General features: G+C 42.0%; 2 protein-coding genes across 5 annotated transcripts in view; one reads left to right on the forward strand and one right to left on the reverse strand.

The window, feature by feature from the left end:
• Window positions 1-27,489, reverse strand: part of LOC105193878 (autophagy-related protein 16-1) — a 443,766-nt gene that overhangs the window by 193,823 nt on the left and 222,454 nt on the right. The gene's annotated exons all lie outside the window — the stretch shown is intronic.
• LOC105194368 overlaps window positions 1-27,489 on the forward strand; it is a 194,876-nt gene that overhangs the window by 116,817 nt on the left and 50,570 nt on the right. For both annotated transcript variants that reach the window (XM_026130716.2, XM_039450287.1), the window contains 2 exons: window positions 517-961; window positions 19,157-19,358. In XM_026130716.2, coding sequence (XP_025986501.1) covers window positions 571-961; window positions 19,157-19,358 — 593 coding nt within the window. In that variant the 5' untranslated portion in view covers window positions 517-570. The remainder of the gene's footprint in view (window positions 1-516; window positions 962-19,156; window positions 19,359-27,489) is intronic.

The raw sequence follows: 27,489 nt of genomic DNA on the forward strand, positions 1-27,489 counted from the left end.
TTCACATTTCGTAGCATAATTCTAGAAAACTGAGAAAGTGTAGAGACCTGTTGGATTTCTGCTTGCATTTCTGAAATTAAAAATGAAGGCAGCAAGTTACTGTGAAAAATAAATCCTTTCCCCGTCTTTCTATTTCTTCAAATTCAACGACTCTGACGATGTGACATTTTTCTCTTAAAAATTCTATGCCTCAAGATCGCGGCTTCCGGAGAAGAGGTCACTGTCCCTTTTCCCAGATCAAAGATGTTTACTTAAAAACGTATACTTTTCAAAAAGACACTGGAAGAAGAGTCTTGTCGCATCATGTAGAAATCTGATAGATTCAACGAATATGTCTGTTTAAAAACGGTCGAGTCAGAAATCTTGAAGGAATTATCAGATTATAGTCAAATCTATGAAACGTTCTAATTACAAAAAAAAGAAACCAATTCTGCTTGGTTTCAGCAGAGACACTCAATCGCACAAGTTTGTTAATATAACGTTATGCTAAAAACACCCATCTTCTTTTTGTTGCAGATTGCACGCGACCGCGACGTTACTGCATTCTGAACGTTCAATCGAGATACGACAATGACGAGGCCGTACAATTGTCGACATCTCATCACGTTACTGTTGCTGTTGCAAACCATCTCGAGGTACGGCCACGCGGCTACCGCGGAATCGACGCACGCGGCCGAGCTGTCGCCCGCGTCGTCCGCGTCGTCCGTACCGTCCGGTCTCTCCGGCCCGGATTACACCGGACCGTCCGCGGGTTCGGACGAGTGCGATCCCGAGATGGTTGGCTTCGAGCTCGTAACCGGCTACGTGTTCACCGCGCCCACGAACTTGCTCGAGTCCATACCGGGCACGTTGATGCTCACCGACTGCCTCGAGACCTGTCAGGCAAACGACTCCTGCCAGGCGGTCAACTACGAGACGGGCCTTTGCGTCCTATTCAGCTCTAACGCCGACAGCAATCCAGGTAAGATTGAATCGTTATCGTATCTTCCTAAAGACTGTAGTACGAACTATCGACTATGTATGCGCTGATGCTAACAAACTCCCGAGGCCACTCAATCCGATAGCTGCCCCAGGGTTGATACGTTTCCTTTTTTCTTCACGAGGGAAAAGTTAGAGCAGAACGCAGACTACTTGATTGCCTTATTACGCGGACGTTAATTAAGAACATTCTACAACTTCATGGTGGCATAAAGGAATGGAATAGTTTCTGCCGCCGCGCGAAAGGATTTTTAAATATTTGATAGAGAGTTTTGTTATATCGTACACTCGAAATTAATAACGTTGCTTTAATAGATGCATTTACGGATACGAATACCGTTACCGTCCCTGCCAAAGAAAAATCCAATGACAATAATATTTTGAATGGCGAGTAAACCGAGATTAATACGCGATAATCTTCTTGATCCGTTATCATTAAAATTAGATTTCCATATGTACATGCGGGATGAGTAGTAAGCCTCGAGGTCCCTCGCGCGTCTTCTTGTTGTTTTGCGCAATTACGGTTAGAGTTTCATAGGATAACCGAAGTTAAGATCGTTTCACATCAGTCTCGTACGAACATTTTGTGTAATGTAAGGATCGCTTTGGGCGAAGCGCAATAATTTTCTGTACAATGCCCACGGTACCAATTGCCTTGATCTACCGGATGAAAATAAGCGAAACAAAACGTGAGACATAATAGACGGTGTCGTCCGGTACTCACGTCGGTGAGAATCGGGTCGATGTGCTTATCACACGTTCTTCGCAAACCGTACGCGTAATTCTTCACCTGTCTAATCCATTAATTAATACATTAATAATGAAAAGATATTAAATAAGGATAAGATAATTTCGCGATAATTTCGTTGATTAAGAATTCGATAACGTGTGCGAGAGATTGTACGCCTGATAATTTCTGCAGCTTGTGGAGATGTTGCAAATATTAAACATGCGTTTCCGCATTCGTGCCGAAGGATTTAGAAATCTCTATCGAAGTAAGCATATCTCAGAATTATTAATATAACATGGATATAACATGGAATAAATATCCCATTTCCATTAAGACCAAAGTAAGAGTATGGCAGAGGGTAAAATAATTTTTATCGTTTAACGCTTGGTATGAATTATTTTCTGGGCGATAATAAGATTGCCTTCCATTAACTTGCTAATGCACACAAATAATCGAATATTTTCGTAAGCCACTATGTAGAACTAATATAGCAATCGCAAATTTAACTCTGACGTTATTTTAAACAAAATTTCCAACGTCAAATCAATATCGTATAAAAATATCAGGATTTCTGCATCGAACTGTGCAATAATCGTTTCCATCGCGTATAACAATCTGTCACGAATATTATCTTTCACAATATATTGCAGTTTTCAATTTTACCAGAAATATATCAAACACTCTCGACAGAATCAGTATTTTTTTACATTAGAATTCAAGTACATATGCATATTAAAAATCATTTCTTATGTACCAATTATTAAATATAATATATATTAAAACATTAAATACGAATTGCAAATACGTAACATAATGAACAGTACCTGAATTAAATGTAACTTGAATTTCTATAATGTATGCAATTGGATAAATTCATAAAGCGATAAATTCTGCAGTTTTATCAAGTAATATCGATTCCTTTAACGAATAACACAAACGGTCGTTCGCTTTCTTTGACAAATATCTCTGAAATTACATCCAGAGATTTTCGTTCGAATCTTATTTAAATTTTTGCCGAGTACGAAACAGCTTTCGCACTTTCAGTACGGTTGATTTTTCTACGAGAGGCTACACCCAGCGGAGCCACATATTGGGTGTCGCCCAGAGGTACACTCTTTCTCGAGTATTTCTTGACCCATTATTTTCCCGCCGCTGTTGAATGCCTTTACGGCACGTATGCGAATATATCATCCCTGAAGAACTTTGAAACGTTGATAAAATCTTTGAGAGATAAAAATTGCACATACATTGCCGTAAATTTTCGTCACGTTACGTTTTATAGTTCTAATGTAAAATAATAACTTGCGACTAACCAACTTATATGACACGTTAAATTGTTAAAAGAAAGAAGTAAAAATTATTGAAGCTTCTGGAGGTATGCAAAATGAAAAACGGTTTTTATATTTTGAGGTAGAAAATTTACATAAAAATCGTTCCTGCTTTCGCTTCTCCCCTCTTTTGTATGTTTCGTATCAAAATATGCTATTTTTCGTTTTTGTATATTACACGCGCTTAATAAAAGACCGATATATGTGCGTTACGTGTATATTTGTACATTCGGTTCTGACGATGAATTATAAGGATCACGTGCATTGTCAGAGGGTGCTACCACAGTGGTTCCTCATGAATAATGGATACCGGTGTAAGTAAGTGTAATGAGAAACGCACTAATTGAATCTTCCGAGGTATAATTAATATAAACTATACGTCCGCAGACGTCGGACTTGTGGGCATTAATTAAACGGCAGAATGGGATCTTATACCTATGGAGAAGCGGTATTGTTCCGTTGATATTTTTCGAGCGCATCTGTCAGTGGTAACACATACCAGGTAATTTGCTTCCGAGATGAGGAAACTAAAACGGACGTGTATAAATTATTATCGCGTTGCAAGCTAACCGACGCTTCAAGTAGTGTCTTAAAAAAGCGGAATATTATCACAAATATACCTGAAAATGATTTACGCAACATTTTTCTTCCTCCAATTTGAGAAGGCCATACATCAATTTATCAAATTGCCATATGAATAATATAATTAGAATAACAATTGCCTCTAATATTTTTTGCCTGGTAGAAAGGCGCAAAAATGGACAATGTCTAATGGACTAACCGAGATTTACTTTGTACCAGTTTTTTTTTTTTACACGGCGAGCTAACTATATGACCGGAACAGATTTGGTTGAAAGACGGCTTCGTGTCCTAATTGTGAGCCGCGATGGCCGGCTCGCAAATGTAACTCGCGCTGGCGAACATCTGGCGAACGGAATAAAAAAGTATACGTCCCGCGATCTCTCGCGTGTAATCCTTGCGCGATATTTCTTTTACGCGAGGTCGTCATGCCAGATAATTGCCAAAAGGCAAGTCAAGGCACGCCGCGGTCCAAAGGAAGCGCGATCGCGTTGCTAGGCCGTCGTTTTACGCTCGCGTCTTTTGTACCGTCGTAAAACCATCAACGCTTGAACGCACACGTGATAATCTAGCAGTACGGCGAGATACGAGTAAAGGGACGTTAAGGTGCGTCTAAAGAGTGGTGAAAGTAAAAGGTATTCGAGACAGGGCGCATATATGCAAAGGCTTCCCCGGGCATCTTACGCACCGGCGCGGCGCAGCGCGGCGCGGCGACCGTTTACAGCGATTTCTCAAGAAAACCCCTTGCGCACCGGCTCACAAGTATGCCTGTATGTGACAGCTTGACGTCTACAAAGTACTCTTTTTACTGCTTTTAACCCGCTTCCATCTCGCTTCCGCGCGCTCGTTGTCATCCGTTTTCCTACCTGCGTGCCGGAATATAAGAAAGATTTAGCGTTAATCGCGAGACCTCGTCGTTGAATGCCGTCAAGGCTCGACAGGATTTTTTACGAGGCGAGGATAGAATGATGAAGTTAATTCGATCGGTTGCAAATCGATCAATCGTGGACGTCCAGAAGTGGAGAGGATCTCGGTCACGCTTTGATGATTTCTTGACACGAGTTTCCTTTCGGCACGATCGTCGAATAGATCTTTCCCCCCCCCCCCCCCCTCCCCGCCCTGCCACTAGCCCATTAAAAACAAAAAGATCGAACAAATCGGAGCTCTTATCTGCCGAAACCGAGACGAATGACCGAATAGAACGTTGCTCGGCTCGGCCGGCTATACATAGCACGCGATCGTGATCGATGCCGGCAACAGAACAGCGACAATCGGCGCGGCGACGACATAGCACAGCGCGTCACGATCACGAAACTTCTAAAGTCGGGGACCCGTTAGAATCGACGATAGAATCATCGTTTGCACGGGCGAGCGAGCGAGCGAGCGAGCGAGCGAGCCGTTGATCTCGCCTCTCGTCTCTAATGCGTGGCCCTCTTTCCGTCCCCGGTGCTTCTCGTTCGCCAACAACCATTTGGCACAGGAGGCACACCACCAGCAGCGGCCACGGCCGCGGCGTCCGAACGTCCGTCGAGGCAATTAGTTCTGGACGATATAGTCCGGTTTAGACGGCCAGCAACGCCGTCCGGTCGGCAGGTTGAATTCTCTGCTAATACCGCGCTTCGCCCTAATGCGTTCTTTCTACATGATCGTACGCGGCTCGACCGTAATCGCGGCTTGGTACCGCGCGCCACAAGGAAAATGTGCTCCCGTCGATTCGCAACGATGATTCCCGCCGCGCCGCCGCTCGCGTTCCATCGAGCATGCACCATCGCGCGAATAAACGTAACTGCTTTGAAGCTTAGAAGGTTTCGCTCATCGCTCACCAAAAACGATCGATCAGAATTGATAACTGATACATTGACAATTCTACGATGTAACGCGCGTTAGAAATTGTGCATCTGCATGCACCACTAATGCTTCTTCTTCGGTGCATTTTTCTGGTGTGGATCATTTTTCTTCTTTCGCTGTGGAGAGCTTCTTATTTAATATTACATGAGATTACAGCTCATCTATATTCATCTAATAGCAAACGCAACACGCGAAACTTTCCGCGGCTTCGCGACTAAAGCTTTTTCGAATGGAATGTAAAACAGTTTTTCTGCATGCCGATTGCCTTAATTTGTTTCAGCGCGTTAGACATTCAAGTATTTTACATTCAAGCAAAAATTATGCGCGAATTTACGTTAGTTCCAGTTGAAAAACGACGCAATAAAACTGGTAACTTTCTTATTTTGGTAAATGAACGTCTCCCTTTTCCTTTTTTCCTTCACTCAAAGCAAAGAAAAAAAAAGGGAAAAACGAAAACACACCAATCGCGCTTTGCATTTATAACGACGCCGTAAAATAATATGCAATTCGGATTTTATTAACGTGAACTCTATGCTATGCGAATCCGAAGGAGTTCCATATAAATGTAGTCGGATGTACGTCCATCAAAAATTTATATATGCGTATGTGCATCAGCGCCGTGTGTACGCAGCCATTTCCTATCCTTTACGACTGCGCTTCCCTTCAATCGTCGCTCGTGATTCTATTTTCCTCGTTCGCGTCGTATTTTTCTGTGTGTGCGTGTGTGTATATTATATATACAGCTATATAGATATTATATATAGGACGTGCGGTCCCGATGAAAGGAACAAAAGCGGAATCCGCGTACATATTTTTCTTAAAAACGGTTGCTTAGATACACCTAGGCGAAATACCACGACTTCCGCGCCAGTCATTTTTCATTCTTATCCTTCCGCCTTTGTTTAACCGGGGAATGCGAGCGCCGCTACGTGTAGGTGAGTGTGTATAACGGTCCCGCGTATCTTCTTCGACGGCGAAAGAGAAAATCGTGACGATATCGCGAGAAGTTTATAACGATATAGCCGGATAAACGGCCCCGAGGAGCGCAGCCCGGTCCCCAAGTAAAAGTTTCTTGCACGTTTTGATGGAAGGCGTGCGGCGTGGCGGTCTAGGAGACCGATACCAAGTTCGCGCCTCGTGTCCAGGGGATTTAAGTTGGTCGGTATTATACGGGATTTTGATATGGCTTCTCTGAAGTCGGAAAGGTCCGCAGAGAAGCTGCAGGAACTCAGTCGAACGTGGGGCTTGGCATTAGATTGTTTATTAAATAGTCGAACGCGCGTGAAACTCGAGTTTTGTCTTTCGTGATAAAACGAACATGCCCACGCGACACACCATCCGCCTTGTAATTTGCCCTCCCGCGTTCGTACGACTTTCGCGGATTTATCGGATTTCGTTAAGGCGGGCGTCGACTTTAGGCCAACTTACGATTGTTATTTCTCGTGCCAAAGCGTCGGACGTAAATCTTCGCGGGAATCCGCGCTCATAAAGTATCCAGTGATTCGCTCTGGCGCGGCTCCAGCTTTTAGTATTCCCGACTTTAAAATGCGCCCGGTGCCGCTAGTTCTTAACTGCCGATTTCCGGAGATTTACGCGCGCGGACCGATTCGCGCGGAAATTGCACCGCGCTTATTACGATCCGCTGTAATTAGAACTATAGATCAGCGCGCGAATAATACATTCGGACACGGCTGACGTTCTTTCCATCCTTTCTCTCTCTCTCTCTCTCTCTCTCCTTCTCTCGCTCTTTCTTTCTCGGAGGTAACGGCGATAGAAGGCCGGCGATGGAACGCCGAGCGAGTTGCCGAGGTGCGATTGTTCTCGTATTTATTGTGGTCACCCGCCGCCGCGCCACATCATCACGAGTTCTTCGCTATCGAACCGTCGTCGTCGACTAACGGGTCCTGCTTGTCGCATACCGTCGCCTCTAACGGCCGTGAGTCCATAATGTCGCATGTGCATATGTATATATATATGTACATGCATACATTTTTATATACATAATTTGCATATATATAGGCTATCTCGATTTCGCGAAGAAAAATACTGTAACGGAGAAAGTTCTCAAAAAAATCAAGTAAAATAATTATTTGTAAATTATTTATTTCAAATAGTAGTTTTTTCGAGATATAAAGATTTAGACGTAATCAATCACAAATTACGTTTAGACGGTCACATGTTCGCAAGTCGCGCGAGCGATAATATTAGTTAACATGATTTCTTCCCGACAAAGACATTCGTCAATTAAGTAAAAATTCCTTTTCTACATTGAAATTTCTTACATATCTAATGAATAGCTATTCTTCAGAATATTAACTTTCGACACAAACTGTACTAAAATTTTAATAGAAATTATCATATTCTCTGGGAGATGTCTCATGGATAAAGTTGTCTAGAGGTGAAGAAATCGGTCATAAATGTAATTTCTAATTGACTCGCTTCAGGGCCTTATATCTCAAAAGTTACTGCTTGAAACAAAAATTTACAAAAAATTATTTTGCTCAACTTTTCGAGAATTTTCTTCTTATAGTATTTTTATTCGCGAATATTGAGACACCCTGTTTGTGTATGTATTATATGTATATATTGCATAATCACGATTTCCATATTGGCACGATTTCCAAAACGCGAAAGGCACTCACGTTGTCAGGGCATTGTTCTTTAATGAGCGATATTTACATTTCTATGTGTGTCATCGAGCGAACTGCACGCGATCGCCCAGCTGTATTCTTTAAGGGAAGGGAGGGAGAACTGACCTGTACCGCGATAGACCAAGTTCTTTCCAGACTGGCAATAATGCCGGTATCGCCGCATCATCGCGCATTGAAACATGAGTTGACTCGGAGCAGGCAATATTGAACCACAAGGTATCGGCATTTGGCCATATCTATGTATCTATCTATCGTGTAAGTAGTTTTACGATAGAATGGAGCTGCGTAAAAAATGATTAACCGATTAGCCTTTGCCGTGTAGTTCATCTCTGAATGAAGATTCAGCTTGATCTTTCCAAGTCGATCTATGTTAACGTTTATAGAGAGTATACCCAAAGCCATACATTTTCTCGAAGACGAATCTCGGACAATTGTTGAATTTGTATTTTGTTTGTATACCCGCACCGTTGCTGTTTAATTCCTTAAATAATGTAGCAATAAATCAATAATACAATCGATATGAAATATGAAAGGATTATATACATATATATGTATATATGTGTATGTAAACGTTGGACGGAGCATCGTACATTTATTCGAGAGAATCGTCATCTAAAAACCATTTGGCACAAAGCAACACACATCAATTGTTGCATGCACTTTCGCGGTTACAATCACGAAGTCGCAGTCTGACGCCGCTAGTTGGACAGTATGACAAATTACACATAATTCACAAGTCAATTTCATACACGGTTGTCTCACTACGGGAGATAGAGCTGTTGAGCACGGTCACGGTGGGCCAACTCGAGAAACGAATGGCCGCCTCCGTGGGTATAAGGCAAACAAGCTTTGCCGTGTAGAGAAGTTATAAATATTCAGAAAGAGTGCTGATTTAACTTCCTCCTTCCAAAACGCTTACGCGATCCTCTCGGAATACTCTCCGGCTAACGCACGTGGATTTGCATGACAAGTTAAGTGACTCGCGGTGCTACCGTTCAAATCCTTCTGTACGTTATTCTTTTCGTATCTGCATAAAGTCGCGTTCGTACGCAATTTTACAAATGCACGCATTAGCAAATAGGTAACATATCGGTACGTAAAATGTTCCGTGAACTAAAACTTGGTGGCCGTGCCACGACAATAGCGATGGGTAATCCGAAATTGTTATCCACATCGTTATAGAGAAAGCGTCCTAAAAGTAAAGAAGAATCGCGGAAGAGGTTGCGCATTATACACTCGGTTCTCCTTTTCAGAAATAATTCCCTCGATTCTGTTGGACATTTTCCCGGGCAATTATGTCACGCGGTTAGCGTTTCCCGAGCCCAGACATGCTCAAAGAGAAATGATTTGCTCGTCGCACGATTTGTTAACGAGCGCGCACAATCGATGGTAACTTATGTCGGGTGAGTCCGTGCTGCCGCCGCCTCTTTTCGCGTATCCAGCGCAGTGGACGATGAACGTTGCAGGTCGGGTCGTGCAGCACAGATACTGAATACCGAAGTACTTTATATACGACAGACTGGATTTCAAATAGCCGTGGGAAGTACTGTCGGCCCGATATACGCCGGGCATACTAAATACCTTGCGCCGTACAAGCACGTAAGGTGCCATCCGACACGTAAAGTGCGCTCGATCGCTCGGAATCGAAGCGCTAAAACTTTGCTCCTCTCCCCAAGTATCTATACGTGTGCGTGCGTGCGCGCGCGCGCGTGTGTGTGTGTGAATGTGTGTGTGTGGATACGCGCGCTCGTGCGTACCTATCCAGGTAAGTAAGACACGCGAATGCTTTCCGCGTACGTTTACCGTAGCTCGGTGTCCAACCACGTGTCGTCAAACGACCAGGTAGGAGAGGCGAGGTCACACTCGGCTTGCTCGGAATTTATGGGCCCGCAGCGGTACAACTTGTCGCTGAATTTGCATAGAGACGAGCGCTAATAGTATCGAGATAACGGTGGCAGGAAAAGGGACAACCCCCGTGAACGCCGACACAATTACCACTGAGCTACGCAAACTCTGTATCTTTCACGTTTGACATCCTGCACCGCAAAGTGGCAGATTACACCAAGTGTTTCGCGGCTACGTCCTCCGGTAAAGGAGCTCTACTTAAGCTCCTCGCGAAGAAGCTATATTTGAGAAGATTGATTCCATCGAATATCATAAGCTGCTTTCGCTCTTGTACATCCATTGGGAAACAATTATTGCGTATTTCAGGCAAATAACTGAAGAAGAAAATACCAATTGTAATCAAGACGTTAGAGTAGGGTAAAGGCAGGTAATATAGAATACTCGTTTTTAAATTAACATTACTCTGAAAAATCTAAAAATGTTTGTTAAATTGATGAAAATCTCTAAAATCAAGAGGCGCGGTCGCGTCTCGACGTAAGTCAAGCGCAGCGAGCGAACCGCCTCTCTTTACGCGAGTCAGCGACTTCCAAGCACACGAGATTATCAGATCCCAGTAATAATTGAACCAATCAAGTTCTGAATAGTTTCAAACGATAGCTTGGATAAAATGGCACAATAAAAGTATTTTTATTTTTTCTCTCCGTGCCCTACGAGCGGTAAATCCCACTTCAGTATTAACAGAAAAGTAATAAGTAGAAAAACGAGGGACTCTAAAAAATGAGGTATAATATGAAATACAGGTCAAATTTCAAAAAGAGTAATAAACACGAAAAAGTGCAAACTATAATAGTTTATTTATGTAAACTAATTAAAAAATATAGTTAAACATAGTTCATGTCTCTACTGTCCAATGTCACATAAAAAATATAAAATAATATTAATTATAAAAAACAAAATTAAATCTTAAATATTTAAATTATTATGTAAAATAAACATTATTATTTATGATAAATATTAAGAACAAAAACGTTTTTGTACATGAGAAATAAATATAAAATATGGAAAATTCACTGTAACATATTTCGCAACAGCTGAAACAACTTTCAACAATTGCAATTGCTGTGCTTTCTTTAAAAAATAAAACTCTATTCCATATCAGTAGCTTATTCAATATTACCTGCCTCTTTTCTGCTAATTAAAAAATTTATCTAAATTACAAGATGCACGTATATAATAAATATTACGTTATTTTGTTATTAATAAATATTTTTTCTATATATTTATTTTTTGGGATTTATCAAAATTTATTTTTATTACAATAACTACTATTAGAGAGGAAGGAAGAAGCGAATAATTTAAAATCACTTTTTTTTAATAGCCTGTCCAGTCAGAAGGTTCTGAAGATAATCGTAAAGTCATTCTCGGAAGAAATCTTCGGCCGCTTCCGAATCCAATATGTCGAGTCATGTTGGCAGGTTATCGGCGGTCATGAAGGAATAACCAGTAGTCATTGCCTTCGTCATACTTAACTAGCTAATTCCCTTGTCTCATTCGAACCGATCGACAGTAATAATACGTGGGGTACTTACTATATTGAGATATATCTGTCGAATGGTCGCAATTAAACTTCAATTGCTAGAAGATAATACATATTTTTAATATAAGCGATACCCGGAATGCAATAAGAAATATTATTTGAAGATATACGAGACTGATTAACTTTTTAGTAATCAAGGTAGAAAAAAGAAATGAGAGTTTCATACAGAAGATCAATTACTTTCATTAAAAAAGAAATGAATATATCATATACATGTACATTCAAGTAAGAAACTTATTTAAGAAAATTCAAATTAAAACACATAAAAGAAACGAAAGTTCTTGGTACAGAAAGTCCGATTATTTGCGAATGATAAAACAAGTATCATACATACAAGGTGTCCCGAAATTCGCGAATCAAAATACTATTAAAAAAGTTTTCGAAAAATTGAGTAAAAATTGAATTATTTGTAAATTTTTATTTCAAGCAGTAGTTTTTAAACGTTAACAGTAGATTATAAGGATAAAAAGCTGACTAATCACAAACAAATGTTTAGACAGCCGCATGTCCGTGAGTGGTCGTGTGTGCGGTATTAGTGAGCGCACGTCTAATCTCTAATTTGCTAGGTTGAAGCTTTAAATCTCAAAAACTACAACTTATGTGTAATAGAAATTTGCAAATAATTATTTTTACTTGATTTTCGAGAATTTTAGCGTTATAATATTTTGAGTCACTTTCGGGATAATCTGTATACGTGCAAGTATGGCATTTAACAGTATCTCTGTTTCTTATAAATATTATAAGCACATAACTGTCGCAATTAATATTATAAGGTTATAACTGTTTCGCGTTGCTTATCATACGAATCAGGCAATGAATTTTTCAACAATGTAGCTCAACTCTCTCACGATAACATTTACGCTCTAACCATTTACATATATAAGCGAACGACGTTTCCCACGAGAACGATAATCATCGTAGTGCTTAATTAAATTTAGTAAAACAGTGCGTTTAGAGTGTATCGAAATTATCGGGACGCAGCCGTCGTCTGCGTGTGCAGCGGTAGCGTTAATGACAAGAACTTGGGACAATTACTCGACACTTTGCATTCTGCGCGAGCCGACGGGAACGAAATGGCGTAGCCGCGTGATCTTCTTGAGCGCATCTTCAGCGCCGTCATCCTGTAATTCCGACGCCGAATATTCAATTACAGACGCGCGAGCGCGCGCAATCTGCGAAGTGCGAATAGTTTCCGGAGAACTATCGAAAGTAATTACGTTATTGGCCCGTTCCTTCTCGTCTGCCGAGTTCGGTCGTGCAGCAGGTCGGAATCGCGTGCTCATGCCACGCGCTCGTTTGATGTCGTGCGGTACTGTGTAACGCGCAGACACCCGCCACCCGTTTGCATATAGGGGGAGGGGGAGAGAGAGAGAGAGAAAGATATATATATATATATATATATATATATATTTCTGTGTTCGCAGACCCCGCCTAGGTGCGGTTTCGTGTATTAAATTCTTGCAGCAAACTACGGTAAGCGATGCACGCAAATTAGAAACATACCATCAGGGATGTACGGGATACGGTGGAAGGTACATCCTCACCCTGACGACATTACACGACGTTAAAAAGTGACGAGGGGCAAGCCAGGGGCTTGACTGCCTTTACCGCTGCTCTTACCGCTCCTGCATATTTATGACGACGGCAATGAAGGCGACCGAAACGTGCTTTTTCACGTCGGGATGAATGAGGGAAAACGGCCGTTTGTATTTCGCGGCGATGAAAATCCCCCGTTCCGCTGACACGAAATGCAGCTGGATACGGACCGTGTACCGCAAGATGACAGCATTAATTACCCTGCAGAATTAGATTTCTAACAAAAAGAGCTTTTAAATCGCGGTGGCACCCACGTTGTGCGCAAAATGTACGCACGTTTTTTTCAGAAAGCGATCTTTTGTGGCTGCGCGAAAAGGCATTTATCGCGAAATGCGATGTTGAGGTAACAAAATATACGCAGCAAGCCCACACTTGGGCTTACGTATTTTATTTCTCTGCGTTAGAGCACGGTCGTACGGCTGACGGAGTGTGTCGTATTGCCGAGGGGAATGGACGTCGATATATTTCTGAAAGTAAAATTCTTGCGACGTGCACCGCCGCAAACGCGGGCACGGACACTGAGTGGCATTGAAAAACAAAAGTGCCGGCAGAAGTAGGAAGACAAGTGGGCACGACGTGGATGAGAAAGCTGACCGTCCCGAGATACGTTAGAAGTACGAGCGCATTCAATTCTTGGAAATGCGTCGCCGTCTGCACAGCGGAAGAGCGAGGGAATGGAGATTCTGTCGAGTGCAAAGGACGATTGAAAATGTTGGCGACGATCCAACGAAGGGGGAGGCGGCTCGTCTTATTCCGGGCTTCGTATACATGTTAAAACCGTTCCTTTATACGTAATATTAGTTTTTCGAATAAATTCGACGGGAACGCGATATCGGGAACGCGCGGGCCAATAACTGGAGTAGAAATCAAGCTGTCACTCACAAAGCTCAAGATACAATGTCATACTTGGCAGTAGTAACGTTGATGGAAATGTCTCGTTTCATAGAGAATACGGATTGTTAGAAACGACGTATTTTAATCTTTTTAAGGAGTGGCACATGCCTTTAAACTTTAAACAAATCGATAACGAGAGACAGGTTTAAATACTAAAGTACCAAGGGAGACAGGTGTACATTATACCTTGACGCCTATTACGACCGAAACTTTTCGAGTTTGGTATTCGACTTCGCGCTCCTCACGTCTGAATAAGGAAAACGGGAGTGGCACGTGAAGCGCGCCGGGGACAAAGGTAAAGCAGTTATACAATTCTAACTCACGGCTTCGTAATTACACGAAGAAATATGTTAGATCATATCTCGCCAAGTTCTCGCGTGTACAAAGAGTGTCAAGCGAATTTGTAACGCTCGTCGGACAGACACATGTCGCATCGTGTACAGCCGCCGCCGTTTCAGAAAACCGAAGCGAGTCGCAGAAGCGGGGACAATTACGCCGTCCGGTGTGGTGGCTAGTTGAAAAACTGTGGCTTTACACGGCGCGTTAAGTACGTTTAACAACCATCCGCAATTATGCGCCCGGAGACAAACGTGTAAATAAATGTGCATCTCTATGCGCGCATACATACATATGCGCACATATATAGGCGCACGTTCCAGAGCGCAGAATGACTCACGAGAGTGTCCCAACTATTGTGCGCCTACGCAAAGCAAAGCGCATGACATACTGCAAAGTCAGTCCTGTTACAAAGGTACAATGTTAAAATATCTAGGTACAGTTACTTGAATAATAAAATGGCTAGATACAGATAACGATACATACTACGTAGGCTCCGTTCTGTTTAGCGGCACGTTGCGTACCTTTCCGCACTCCTCTTTTTTTCTCTTCTATTCTCGCCTAGTTTCTGGTACACGCGTGCTCGTTTATAAATACAGCTTCAAAAAATAGAATATAAATATTATTCTCTAGTGTTTCTGGGAACTGGGTTTTCCAACTCTACGTGAATTGCGCTACAAAGACTCACTACTAGATAAAAGGAATAAGTTATTTATTTATCAATTACTTATTACATCACTTTACTTCTACTTAAAAATTTTTCATTGATTAAAATTTTATAAATCTATTTCTCAAAAGAAAACTGTGCACTTGTGTTTCCTATTTTTGCTTTCTAAATTTCAAAACGTTACTCTAGGAGTGAAAATTGAGCTTATGCAATGTTCGAGTAACTTGCCACTCTACTAGGAGCAGTAAATCAAATATAATCACTTTGAGATGATAATTAGAGGGTAAATCAAATCAGACAAACGTGAGAAACAATACCCAGACATTTAATTTATAGTATAGGTAAGAGACTTGCGCGTTTTAACTGCGTGTGAATAGATCGGAAAGGTGGGGAAATCAAGTTAAGGTCAAGGTTAAAACCTCGCACTTCATAGAAAGTATAATGATCGAGCATGCGAGGGACTGCTTGCCAGAGATCAGATATCAGAATCATAAATGCCAGCTGGCGCATATATCCTTAATTTAAAAGCGGGGTTTAGCCCCATTTAGTCGCGGTATAATGTTATAATGTAATCGACGGTAAATTTCCAAGAAACACATAATAAATGTCCAATTAGGAATAAAATTTGGATTTGGGATGTTAATATATGTAGACGAGGCTATCATCATTTGCTCTGGATTTGCATCGATTTGATTTGCAAAGCAATAAAAGTGTTATTACGCCAACTCGGCAAAGTGAGTTACTAATATTGCCGCTTTTATCGCACGAGTTTTACAGTAAAAGCAGAACTGATTAGCGCGTCCGAGCACGGTGTTAACAGGTACGCGCGGAACCGCGCCGGTGCATCGCACTCCACCTTATTTACGATTTCATCGTGCCACCTGCGACAGAGATTACGCCTCTTCTGAACAGGTTTTCATACCGCGTTTGCAGCGATGTTCGCCGCTGTAGATCGCTGAATGTCTAGTCGCACGTAGAAAAGGAATCTCATTGCCTTTGTTGGAGCGCACCACCGGGGAAAGCGGGTTCGCGGGGAGAGGAAGAGGGAGAGCCGAGATTATACATCAGATTCAGCGCTCCAACGGGCGACATCGTTGCCGATGCCACTTGAGCTCGAATCGTATCTAAATGTACCTCGTATATCAGAAATCGAACCGTTCCCCGCGGCGTGTGCTCTGGGAACGGTTTACGTACGTCATTTCGCAGGATGGCCGCGCCAGGATGAAGCACCGCACGCCGCCGCCGCTGCCGCGCCGCCGCCCTATTCTCGTTGCAGATGCACCACGACCATTTCTCGTGCTTCGCGACATCGCGACAAGCCGCGTGTGGAACTTTTCTTTGACCGTTTTTCGCCGCCGTAGCCGCCGTAGCCGCTGCTCTACCGCCTTACAACTGACTCGTGGGACGTTTCGAGTATTTATGATAGGAATACGAGATGCAACGAAAGATCCGCCGGAGCGGATGAAACGTTAGTTTGCGTTAGCGCGCGTTATCAAGGCGCTCTCTGTTGCTGTCGACAACGAATCTACGTGGGGTCCGTAATTTATGATTATCATTGTAATGAAAGTCCCTGGGTGTTCGCGCAACAAATCGCTCTCCCCTGCATAAGTATATGAATGTGCTTTCTCAAGTCGAAAGTATTACCACAATGTTACTCGGAATATCAGCGCATAATGCTCAACATCATCGTGGCCACGTTCCATTGGTACACTGTAATAAACTGCACCCTGTAGTTCTTCATTACGATTGCACTCTGGTGTGAAAATTGAAGTAACGGTGTATCTTTACGTTTCTTCATTATGCCGATGCGTCCGATGGACGCTAGTTTCGCATCAATTTCTGCACTCCAAATGTCGATTGACGATCAGCAGCAAATTTGTATGTATGAGGTGCAAATATGTACACCTATTTTTCTCAAGGTGTAAGTGCACACGCGAATTACACGTGCAGTACCGTGCAAATTTTTCATGGCGAAATGAGCGATGTGGAAGTTAAGTGGTTAAACGAACGGTGAAAAACGCGAAACGACACTGCTCCATTGTCCACCTTTCCACGGGCCGGATATAACAAACGCGTTCCGCGTAAAACGGCGGAATTGATCGGTATTGGAGAGCGCTTGTTCCAGCGGTGTTTCACATACACTAGTTTGCGTATATACCACTTCGCGGTAATCGGTAAATTGCGCTTCGTGCCGATCGAAATAACGATTTCGCGCTTTTCTAATTGGCCCCGAACAGAGGTCACAAATCATATCTCGAAGCGCGAAGGTTCGCGGTTATACATGCGCTCGGGCGAGAATCCTTTTTGCTCCTTTAACCACCATCACTCTGTTATTATCTCGTCCTTCCTATTCCGCTTCCCCCCCTCCCTCCCACCGCCCCCTTTTCATCTCACCGTGTCCCTTGCTTTCCTTATTTTAACGGATTCCAAGCCGCGAATGCACGAAAGAGTTATCGGAGGATGAAAGGGAACAGGAAGAAGGAAGCGTGGGAGGCGAGATGAGTAGACGGGAAGTTAAACAAAACACTTCGGATGAAGTTCTACGAGGTACTTAAGACTTGACTCCGTGCTCCATTATCGCATAATGCGGTAGTATTATAAGAAGTAAATGGTACCCGTCTGTACCGCGTGTGAGCTCCCCCTCCCCGGAAGTGGGCATTCATGACCGTAATGCGACGCGTATGTCTCAGTCCACAATAAGTAACGTCTTCCTACAATTTGAATTTTCACGGGTAATTCGACCGCGGTTGACCGCGGTAAAGAATCCATCTATGTCGCGGTCGCGACTTCGACCACAATCTCGCGCAGTCACCGTTAAAATAGGCAACGGCATTAGCCTGCACGGTCTCGCGAGGCGTGACCTGCTGATGGCAGGTAATTGAATATCCTTTAGCGCCTCTTTGAAGATCGACGTGCCGCGCCTCGATCCGCAACTCGCGCTTGAGAAAATCTCCCTTCGTACATTTCCTCTCCCGCGATTTCCTCCCCCCACGAGTATTCTTCATTACCCTAATGGCTTATTATATCCTCTTCTACAAGTCCTAGTCCTCTCTCTCTCATTTTCGCAGCCCGTGTGTCATAAACGCATCTTTTTCTTAATTAAGCTACGGCTCTAAATTTTTATAAATGTCGAGAGATACACTCAGGATATTTTTATTCTAAGGTATCTTGTGTGTTAGACTTTTTTACTATTATTATCTCTCGCTCCTCTTAGCGTTTTATTCTCTTTGTCTTCCTCGCTCACCTTCGCTCTTCCTCTTCTTCCGCACGGCTTCAGCTTCAAGCAAGTTTTCCACGAGTCACGATCGAAGCTCCCGTCACATAGCGGAGATTAATTACGATTTAGCAAAGAGCGGATGACGTATGACGAGACGTGGGCGGAGTGCCTACTTCGTCGCTTATCGCGACGCGGGCCAATAACCGAGGAAGAACGTGGTACTCGCAACGGCGAATGATAAACGCGCTGATTTATCAAAATTGTAGTCCAACCCGACAACGTCTATAGAATACCGCAATCGTACGCATCGGACGTGAGTGACATAACAGTGTAAACCACTTTACTATTGACCTATATAAAGCTCGGTTATCAAAATAAAATGAAAGACCGCGTGCGATTTCTAAAACAAGCGGCAACATTACGTTTGGCTTACGTATGTACATGCAAACAAATTTTAATGTACTCATAATAATATTAACTCATAATAATATTTTAATTATAAATTAACCCCAACGGCATACGTGGGTCGTTCGTATTCGTGCCATTTCTAATAATTCTTATTTTTCATGTACCTACGTAACTTTTACAATTTTTTAAACTCTTTTTCCAACGTCTACATAGCAGAATAATTTAGTAGAGATCTTAAGAAACATGTATGAATTTTAACAGAATTTTTCGAACACTTTAGGAGCCTGAAAATCGAATTGGACACAAATGGCCCATGTGTGTCACACTAAGAATATATGTGTTATTGCAGGATGTATTAGTCATACAAATTCAAATGAACTGCTCAAGAGGTAGCAATTTTTTAAAAATCACAGTCGCGTGCCAAATATTTTTCAGTGTCGAATCTTCTCTCACAATTGATTTGGAATAATTTCTATTTTCAGGCGCACTGTCGCAATCCCAGTTCCCCGTGTTCACGATCTACGCTCAGAAGAGTTGTCTGGCGGTGAAGCCCTGCGAACGCGCTTGGTGCATCGACAGAGTGCAGGGACACCGCCTTCAGGGTCACGCACGTAGAACCATGACCGCCTCCTCGAGGCAGCACTGCCTCGAGCTCTGCCTCGGCGAACGAGACTTCCTGTGCCGGTGAGTACCGATGCGGAGTATTTCCCTCTTAGTTTCTAGCAGCCGTCCGATTGCTCGTTTTCCGCCGACCTGCTTTTCTATCCGCTCCATCGCGGATACGATGTCCGTGGAGTAGAAGGACGAACGTTCGCCCCGTCGTAATATTCGTCGCGAATCGGTACGCAGAGGGAACGCCGGCTCGAGTAGCTTTCGAAGAGCGTACGCTCCAATGCATTTTCCAGTTATTGGATTCTTGGACCAGCTAGAGAACGTTACACTACGCTCTTATACACTCACGAGTGTTTCTCAGACATGAACCGTACGCCCGAGTGCGAAAGGAAACGCGCGACGAAGAATACGCAAGCCAGTTAGAAAGGATCAATCTAACTGTCGCTAAAATTGTTTCTGTTTATCGCCGTGTATTGCAGAAAGGACATTTGTATAAGATGAACTTTTCCGAGTATATAAGTGAGAGTAAGACGCTGAATAATCTCGAGCTTCACTGAATCGAAAATAGAGAAAAATATTTTATACGTTTTATATTTGCACGTGATATATTTGGCAATAAATTAGCAAGCGCGTACGCGCGCGCGTGTCGCGATATAATTTGAAATTAATTCAATTCTATGGAGCCGTGCAGAAAAAAATTATTTATATTTCTGTTTTCTACTGCTAAACAATTAACAGTTTTAATAAACAGTGGACAGAGGAGAACGATTTTCAATAGTATTTTACTCATTTTTGTTATAATTACATGTATGCGTTTGTCGCGGTACTGTGCAATAAACACGTTATAAATGTTCGATGAATAATAATTTTTCGGTCTTATCAATATATAGTTTATAATAAAACGCTTTGATCGTAACAGAAATAACGATATCGTTGCGTTTATTCGCAAGGTGATATCATATTGTGCTACTGATGTTGTATTGTAATGTCGTAACGGTAGAACGGAAATGATATCATCGAGAAATTTGAATTTTAATTGTCAATGCAATCTAGACTCGAAATAATGAGTATGCAACAACTGTATCACATTAATGGCGGATAATTTCTTTGTCAATGTCAAATAAAGCGACGCGCACTGAGGGAAAAGGACACTTGAACACTTTTTACTGAAATGTAAATTGATTCCACCGGAATAAATCTTTGAAGTAAAATTTTATTCCCAGCAAATAAACCAATTGATAAAGAAAATGAGACATATCTCACAAAAGTGTATGCACAATCAAATTTTTTTACAATTAATAAATATTAAAGGAAACGTCATAAATAATATTAGCTTGTTAATATTTTAATTTTCTTTTTCCTCCGTGTGACACACGCGAGCAATTTACAATAGTAATATTGATTTATTACGAACGCAATTGTATTTCGGAATTTATAAGCCATCTCTGTCGTCCAACGATTTAGAAGCAGTTGATGAGAAAATATGTGACATTGGCGACTAACGAACGAGATGCCCGTCGTTTTACGAGTGTCGCTAATTCCGCATCGACGGACGTGTCCTCGTTGCAAATCACTCGCGTCGTCGCGTTGATCTTATTTATCATAACGTATAACGGCGTGTAACCAGATGCAATAACACGTACCGCGGCATTTTTATTGCGTACGTGTGTATGCTGCGCGCGCTTATAAATAATGCAGCGTGGACCGCGATCGCGGTTCATATACGCGTTTACGTTGGTGGTATCCGGAGCGTAATGACCAACGCACTTTCATTACTCCTACAACGAGCGAGAAAGGGGGAGGGCGAGCACATATAGGCAAGGGAAGCTCACGGGGAAAGGAAAATGAAGGTATAGAGAGTGGCATGGGCATCGGAGTTACTTTACGGCGCGATTATATTGCATTTTAAATGCCCTCTTTCACACGCGCCGCGCCGCCACGGCGAGCTCTTCCAATCGCGGTGTGTTATACGAACTGCTTCGTTCGCTCGTATACATTATGCATGTGAAAATCGTGCGAAAAAGGCACATCCGCGTCGCGACGGGACAGGAGAAAGGAGAGACCGCGGTGCGGTATTCATGCGCGGCAATTACGCGATGTTACGCTCTCCTGATAATCGGATTTATTCGTACGGAATTTTGCGAATTTTGTTCCGCGCGCACGTTTCCTGATTCCCTTTGACACACAAGTTGGGCGTATCGGCACGCGCATACTTCCCAATGCCGCATTCTCGTCTTTCCTATAGCTTGCGCGAGGAGGCGTTTTTATGCGCGCATCGTTATTGCCAATTCTCTTTCTCTGATCGTTATCGCCGGCACAAGTAAGCGTCTAGACAAGAATGATTTCTCTCGTGCCGCGATCGACCGTTAGACACTTAAGGATTTTTCTCACGGAAGTAACGATTATCGATCCGATGGCTTTCTGCGATTCACTATATATTGATTTATATGCTAATCCGCACAGTCCATCTATCAATTACACTGCTCCTGATCTGTAATTACATTTACCTTTGAGAAATGTGATTTTTACCACTTATATCACTTACTTTTGGCGCGTTTTAAAGCTCACGTGCGCTCTTTGAATGCGCTAAGCATTTTAAACGTGACACGTGCCCGATGCAATAGCATAGAAGAATGTATTTTTCTTCTTGTTTGGATCAAGTTGAACTATCGTTTTTGATTGACTTAGCCTCTCGAGTTACGAATTTTTTGTATTAAACTTTGTACCCAGAAATTTTTCGTATTGCTAATTACGAATCCAAATTTTAAAATTCAATATGGTCAACCCAATGTGGCGATACAATGATCCCAAACTCTTAATTTTCATAAAAATAGTACATATGGGTTTTTTGAAAATTCTTATTCCAGATTAAGATTCAGCGAACCTCAGAACACTATTATAAGATATTTATTCGGATCTACAGTAGAAAATGTTTATTTTTCCATATTTTTCAAAGATTATATTAATTTATAATAATATATCAAAAATTTTGAAAAATATTTTAAAATGTTCTAAATAAATATCTAAACTGCCGTTTCAATATTGATAGTAGTAAAAAAAACATTTTCTGCATAAAAAGCACAAATGTTGCCTGTTCGCAAAATTGTTTATGTAAATAAAAATTTATGGTTGTCTAGTTTTTTACATTCGTTCATGTACTAGGAAGTTTACAAAAACAAAAAAACTTGTAAAGTTAAAAAATTCGTCTAATAATTAAAAGCTTTCGCGGAAAAAATATTCAGGAAATTTTACCGTCGAGGGTTAAGCTACGCGGTTTTTATGTTTTTATGTATACCGTAATACGATTTTGTATCTCAAACACTCTGTCCATTAATTATTAAAAAAGATCTATTTACTATCGCGTCAATTAGCCTTTGGACCGCGAAGACATAAATAAAATTAGATTGGTTATTTGTGAGAAACGTCAGGATATCAGACATTTTTCATTGAGCAGGCATGCGGAAGACGACGGCACGGGTCGGCGCGTCTTCCGATTTCGATAGAGCTCGGTGTTGCGCGTTTATGCGGTATCACGCCGACGCGTCAAGGCTCGCGTCCGTGAGGCAAGCGTGCCGGGTGAATGTGCATGTGCACACCTTGAAAGCCACCAAAGCGAAAGGTCTCTGCCAGCTGGTCTCTCGCAACGACCCCCCGAGCTGTACCTTGGCTCCGACCCGAGACAGGGTCGAAAGGTTCTCGGCCAGGCGGAACCGTATCAAAAGTGGCATAGCTACGCGTTTCGAGACCCCCTGTGTTTGAAGAAATCCTGGAAAAGAGAGCACCGAGCGTGCGCGCGGTGTGAATATATGCATGAACGACCCAACTGCCGAAGCAAATTTCCTGAACAAACGCGCCTCTTCGCCTTTCGCCGGGGAGGGTGCTGACATAATCCGCTTAATCTCCGAAGAAATGGAACGCGGCGTGAGAAAGAAGACAGTAAACTAAAAACTTGGTCTGCTTACCGCTTCGATTTTCCGCAGCGAGAGAGAGAGAGAGAGAGAGAGAGAGAGAGAGAGAGAGAGAGAGAGAGGATCGAATCGTTAATTTATTAGACGCTCTGGGATTACGTCCCCTAAAGCGTAGAAGCTCATTACAAATTATAAACATTATATGCAGCTGTTACTGACACAATTGTTAATACATTAAACGATACATACAATAGTAGAGAAAAAAAATAGTAGAAATAAAATGCAAAAAAATAGTAGAAAAGAAAGAGAGGGAATATATAATTGCAATTATGCCGTTTAATCCGATTCAATATGCGAGAAGCATGACCGGGCAGCGCGCGCCACCCGGAATTCGGTCAAATAATTAGCGTTAATTTATTTCGGGACGATTTATTGTGAGCTGCGCACAACGTTAATATTAATTGGCATTGCAAATTGAATAGGGGAATAATAATTATTTGATATACGCTCGCTCCAACGAAGGCCGTTTAATCGCGAGCATCCGTATTCATAAACATCGCGAAATAATTCGGTACGAGAACTCATAGTGATAGCGACTAGAATCGTATAAATCGATGCCGGGCTCGACTATCGAGTGGAGGCGATCGGCAGAAACGTGCGCGCGGCCCGGTCGCGCGCGGCAAAGGGGAACAACAATGAAACATTTATCCACGGAGATAATGCACGACGAGATAATGTACGGATTCAGAGATCCATTGCGCGCGAGTGGAGGTTACATCCTTAGGGCTCGCATAATCTCTCTCTACCCTAACCCTGCTAACCCTGGAAGGTCAACGGTGTGTAGCGGTAGAAACACTTAGGAAATTACATAAATGTATACTCTGTCGTTTAGGAAAAGTCGGGACGCGATAAGGAAGCGTGAGGGTGACCCCGCGCTCTTCGACATCAACGCGGAAGAAAACGCGGGAAGTTAGCTGTTTCATTAAATGTAGATAAATCTCCGCCGCGCGTCCTCCGCCGGCGCCAGCTGCAATTGTTCGCCGTTACCGCTGCTCGCGGATAATCAAGAGAGCTCGTGGCATTATATTATTGCGCAACAATACGCGCGTGTGATCGCGAGGGCTAGCAGACACGATGCTCCGGTTGTCTCGCGCGAAGCTAGACCTCTCGGCGCTCGTTCAAGAAGAGCGCCGATGAAGATCGTATTAACATTCCATGGGAACAGTATTCCCTCGGTACAATCGCCTGATTAGACATTGTCGGCGCTCCGCGGCGGAATTCTTTCGCGGGAACGCCTTGATTTCCAACGAAGGCGCTTCATCACGCAGGAAGATCCCCGCTAATGCTCGAACTACGCCTGTCGAGATTATTGGTAGTTATTATGTTGTAATTTTTTTTCTTTTTTTTTGTAAGGCGTGCATGCAGACCCGACGTTAATGTGGATTAATACGAATAACTCTTTAATGATTGCGTACCATTAGCAAAGATCACAAATTGTCTTTTCACGATTTGCTTTATTTTCAACATTCTATACCGTCTTTTGAACAATCATTTTTTTCAATAACTATTTTTTAAATCTTTCTTTTATTGTGTGCAGAATTTAACGTGGATCTAACAATTTTTTGACATTTTTTAAAGTGACGGTCTCAATTATAGGTCAAATTTACAAAATTAAATATTCTACAGACATACGTGTATTAATAAAGTTGTAGAAAAAAATTTATTTATTCTTTTGTTCTTTTTGTAATTTTTTTGTAATACAAAATTATTTTCTGAATCATTGCTGATATTTACGAAAAAGCAAATATAATCTCTCTAATAAATTCTCTAAACATTATTTTAACAAGTTCCTGAAATTATGGCAGTTTTAGTAAATACTAAATTATACATACAATGAAAATGTACATTAACATACTTTTTTACGCACATTTAATTATGCCCATAAAACATTAGAACTTGCATACATTTTTAAATATTTTTTTTTAAATTTGTAATCGGTTTATTAAATGTATAATTTTTTTTTGAAATTACAATATTTACTGCTTGCACTAACATTATCAACTTTTTAAAATATTTGATCGTTAAATTTACACGAATTAATGAACATCATTTTAATTTTAAGCAAACCATAATTGGGATCTCTACTCTATTTGTCGATACTTCAAAAGTTGAGTTATTTATTTTTTCATCTCCGCAAATTTTACATTTTAAGTATTTTCCATCACAAATGCATATCCTTTGTACGTTTATCGGAGTGGAAAAAGTTTGACAAAGCTAACCAAAGTATGAAAATGATACGATCGAAGGTCTATCGCGGAAGTAGATATATAATACGTATGTTTCTTTTGTCCAATGCATTGGTGATTTGTTGGGAGCAAATAGCAAAGACTGAGCACATCTCGAGTGATGTGCTCCAGATGAGTATTCGAGAGAACCGCATTCGAGCGCAGAGAGGAGTACACGAAGAAGAGAGAAAGAGGAGAGAGAGCGCGAGGAAGAAGGAGACTGAGATCGTTGTGCACGCTTACGACCGTCGGGACTGGTCGGGCGATCGATCAAACGCGAATCGGTCGTTCGAGAATCGTTCTGCTGCTACAGGGGGCTCGGACCTGGGCGCGATGGCTGTAGACGAGAGATAGATTATTACTGCCGGTACGCCGTATCGGCGTTCCTTGTTACCGGGTAATGAGTTTATTGTTTAAGAATCACGCTAGAGTTACATGTGCTGCAATCAATTACAATAATGTAATATAATCGTAGCAAGGTCCCGTGCGGTGTATAATGAGGTCTTCTCTCCCTAATGAGAGTATTGGTTCACGAGAGGTGGCCGCTCAGTCTAAGCACGTACGTGCATGTACTCGAGTAACGCGCATGTAAGTACAGTAAGATGCACATACGATACACACGCTGATTTCGTATGCGCATTCATGTACCTTCTCCGTGCGTGCTTGCATACGTGCGTGCGTGCGTGCGTGCATGCCCGAATGCATGCGTGCGTAAGGCAAAACGAAATGAAACTGTGAGAGAGCGGGAACGCTCGCGCCAACTTTCGCCTCGTGAGGAGGCGCGGGTTGTAAATCTCGGGGAAAAGTTTAGCCGGGGATATCCAGACGCCTAGATAAAAACTTGCAGAAAGTTTGCGACGAAAAATTCGAATCCTACGTCGGGCGGTGGCAGCGAAGGTTCCCGGAAATCATTAATCTGGCGTGTCACATCGGACATTGCTTGAACGAAGAATCCCGGAAACGGCAGACACGAAATTCCTTTTATCTCGGAGGGTTAGCTCGACGATCCGGGAATTCAGGCAATTTGCATTGCTGATAATTGTTGGAAACTCTTAAGACTCTGTGACGTCTCGACGCGAATCATGTCGAACCGATCGCATTTGAGTGTTCCTACGTAGTTGATATTCTCTGATATTATTACGCGAACTCTTCAACGTATAAAATCCTCGTATAGATTTGCACGCTCGCTCTTTGACATCTCCCTTGTGCGTTCAAATCGAATTCTACGAGCGAACGCCTGCGAAAGTTGAAGCTGGCAACAGGGAGAGCACTTACGCACCATGACTGCGCCAAAGTGGCGAGCGACAAACTTCCTGTAAAAAATTAACGTTTTGAAACGGAAGGACGTTGAGGGCACTACAGCGCAAATGAGGCCAGCTCCGGCTTTTGTCCCGTAAAGTCGAGCATCGCGAGCGGGATTCGTTGGAGAAGGGTGGTACCAGCGAGAAGAGACGTGCAGAATACAGGTTGCAAAACGATTGAGATAACCTGAGGCTTAAAAAAAAAAAACATACGTTATTATTGATGATTGTGACGTAATCAAGAATGGTAGTGATTAATTATGCAAACTGTTCAGTAATGACGCTTCTGCTAAGTAAATAATGCTTAAAAACACGTGTCGCATTATCTATGTGAATTCGCAATTGATTTAAAGTAAATTTTAACCATTTTGATATTTAAAAAATAAAAGATAAAAGTACAAGTTTAGAACAAGTACCAGCAAAAATATTATTAGCTCTCTCTATTTAAATCTCTTCGCTTTTATTCTATGTGCTAAGTGATTTTAAAAATTAAAAATATAATTTGTTAATGGCTAGATGAAAATACATGTTCGTTGCACGCAGTGTTATTGAATGATTTTTTTTAATGCCATTACGAAAAAATTTTACGATACTCGCAAAGTAAAAAAACAAAATACTTTTGTTCGAACGAGATTATTGTTTTTGCTTGTTTGGTGTTTTTCCGTTTACATTTCTATTTTATATTTAATTGTAGACCAAAAAATGGCTA

This window comes from Solenopsis invicta, chromosome 6 (assembly GCF_016802725.1).
Source record: "Solenopsis invicta isolate M01_SB chromosome 6, UNIL_Sinv_3.0, whole genome shotgun sequence".
In the NCBI taxonomy this organism is placed as follows: Eukaryota; Metazoa; Arthropoda; class Insecta; order Hymenoptera; family Formicidae; genus Solenopsis; species Solenopsis invicta.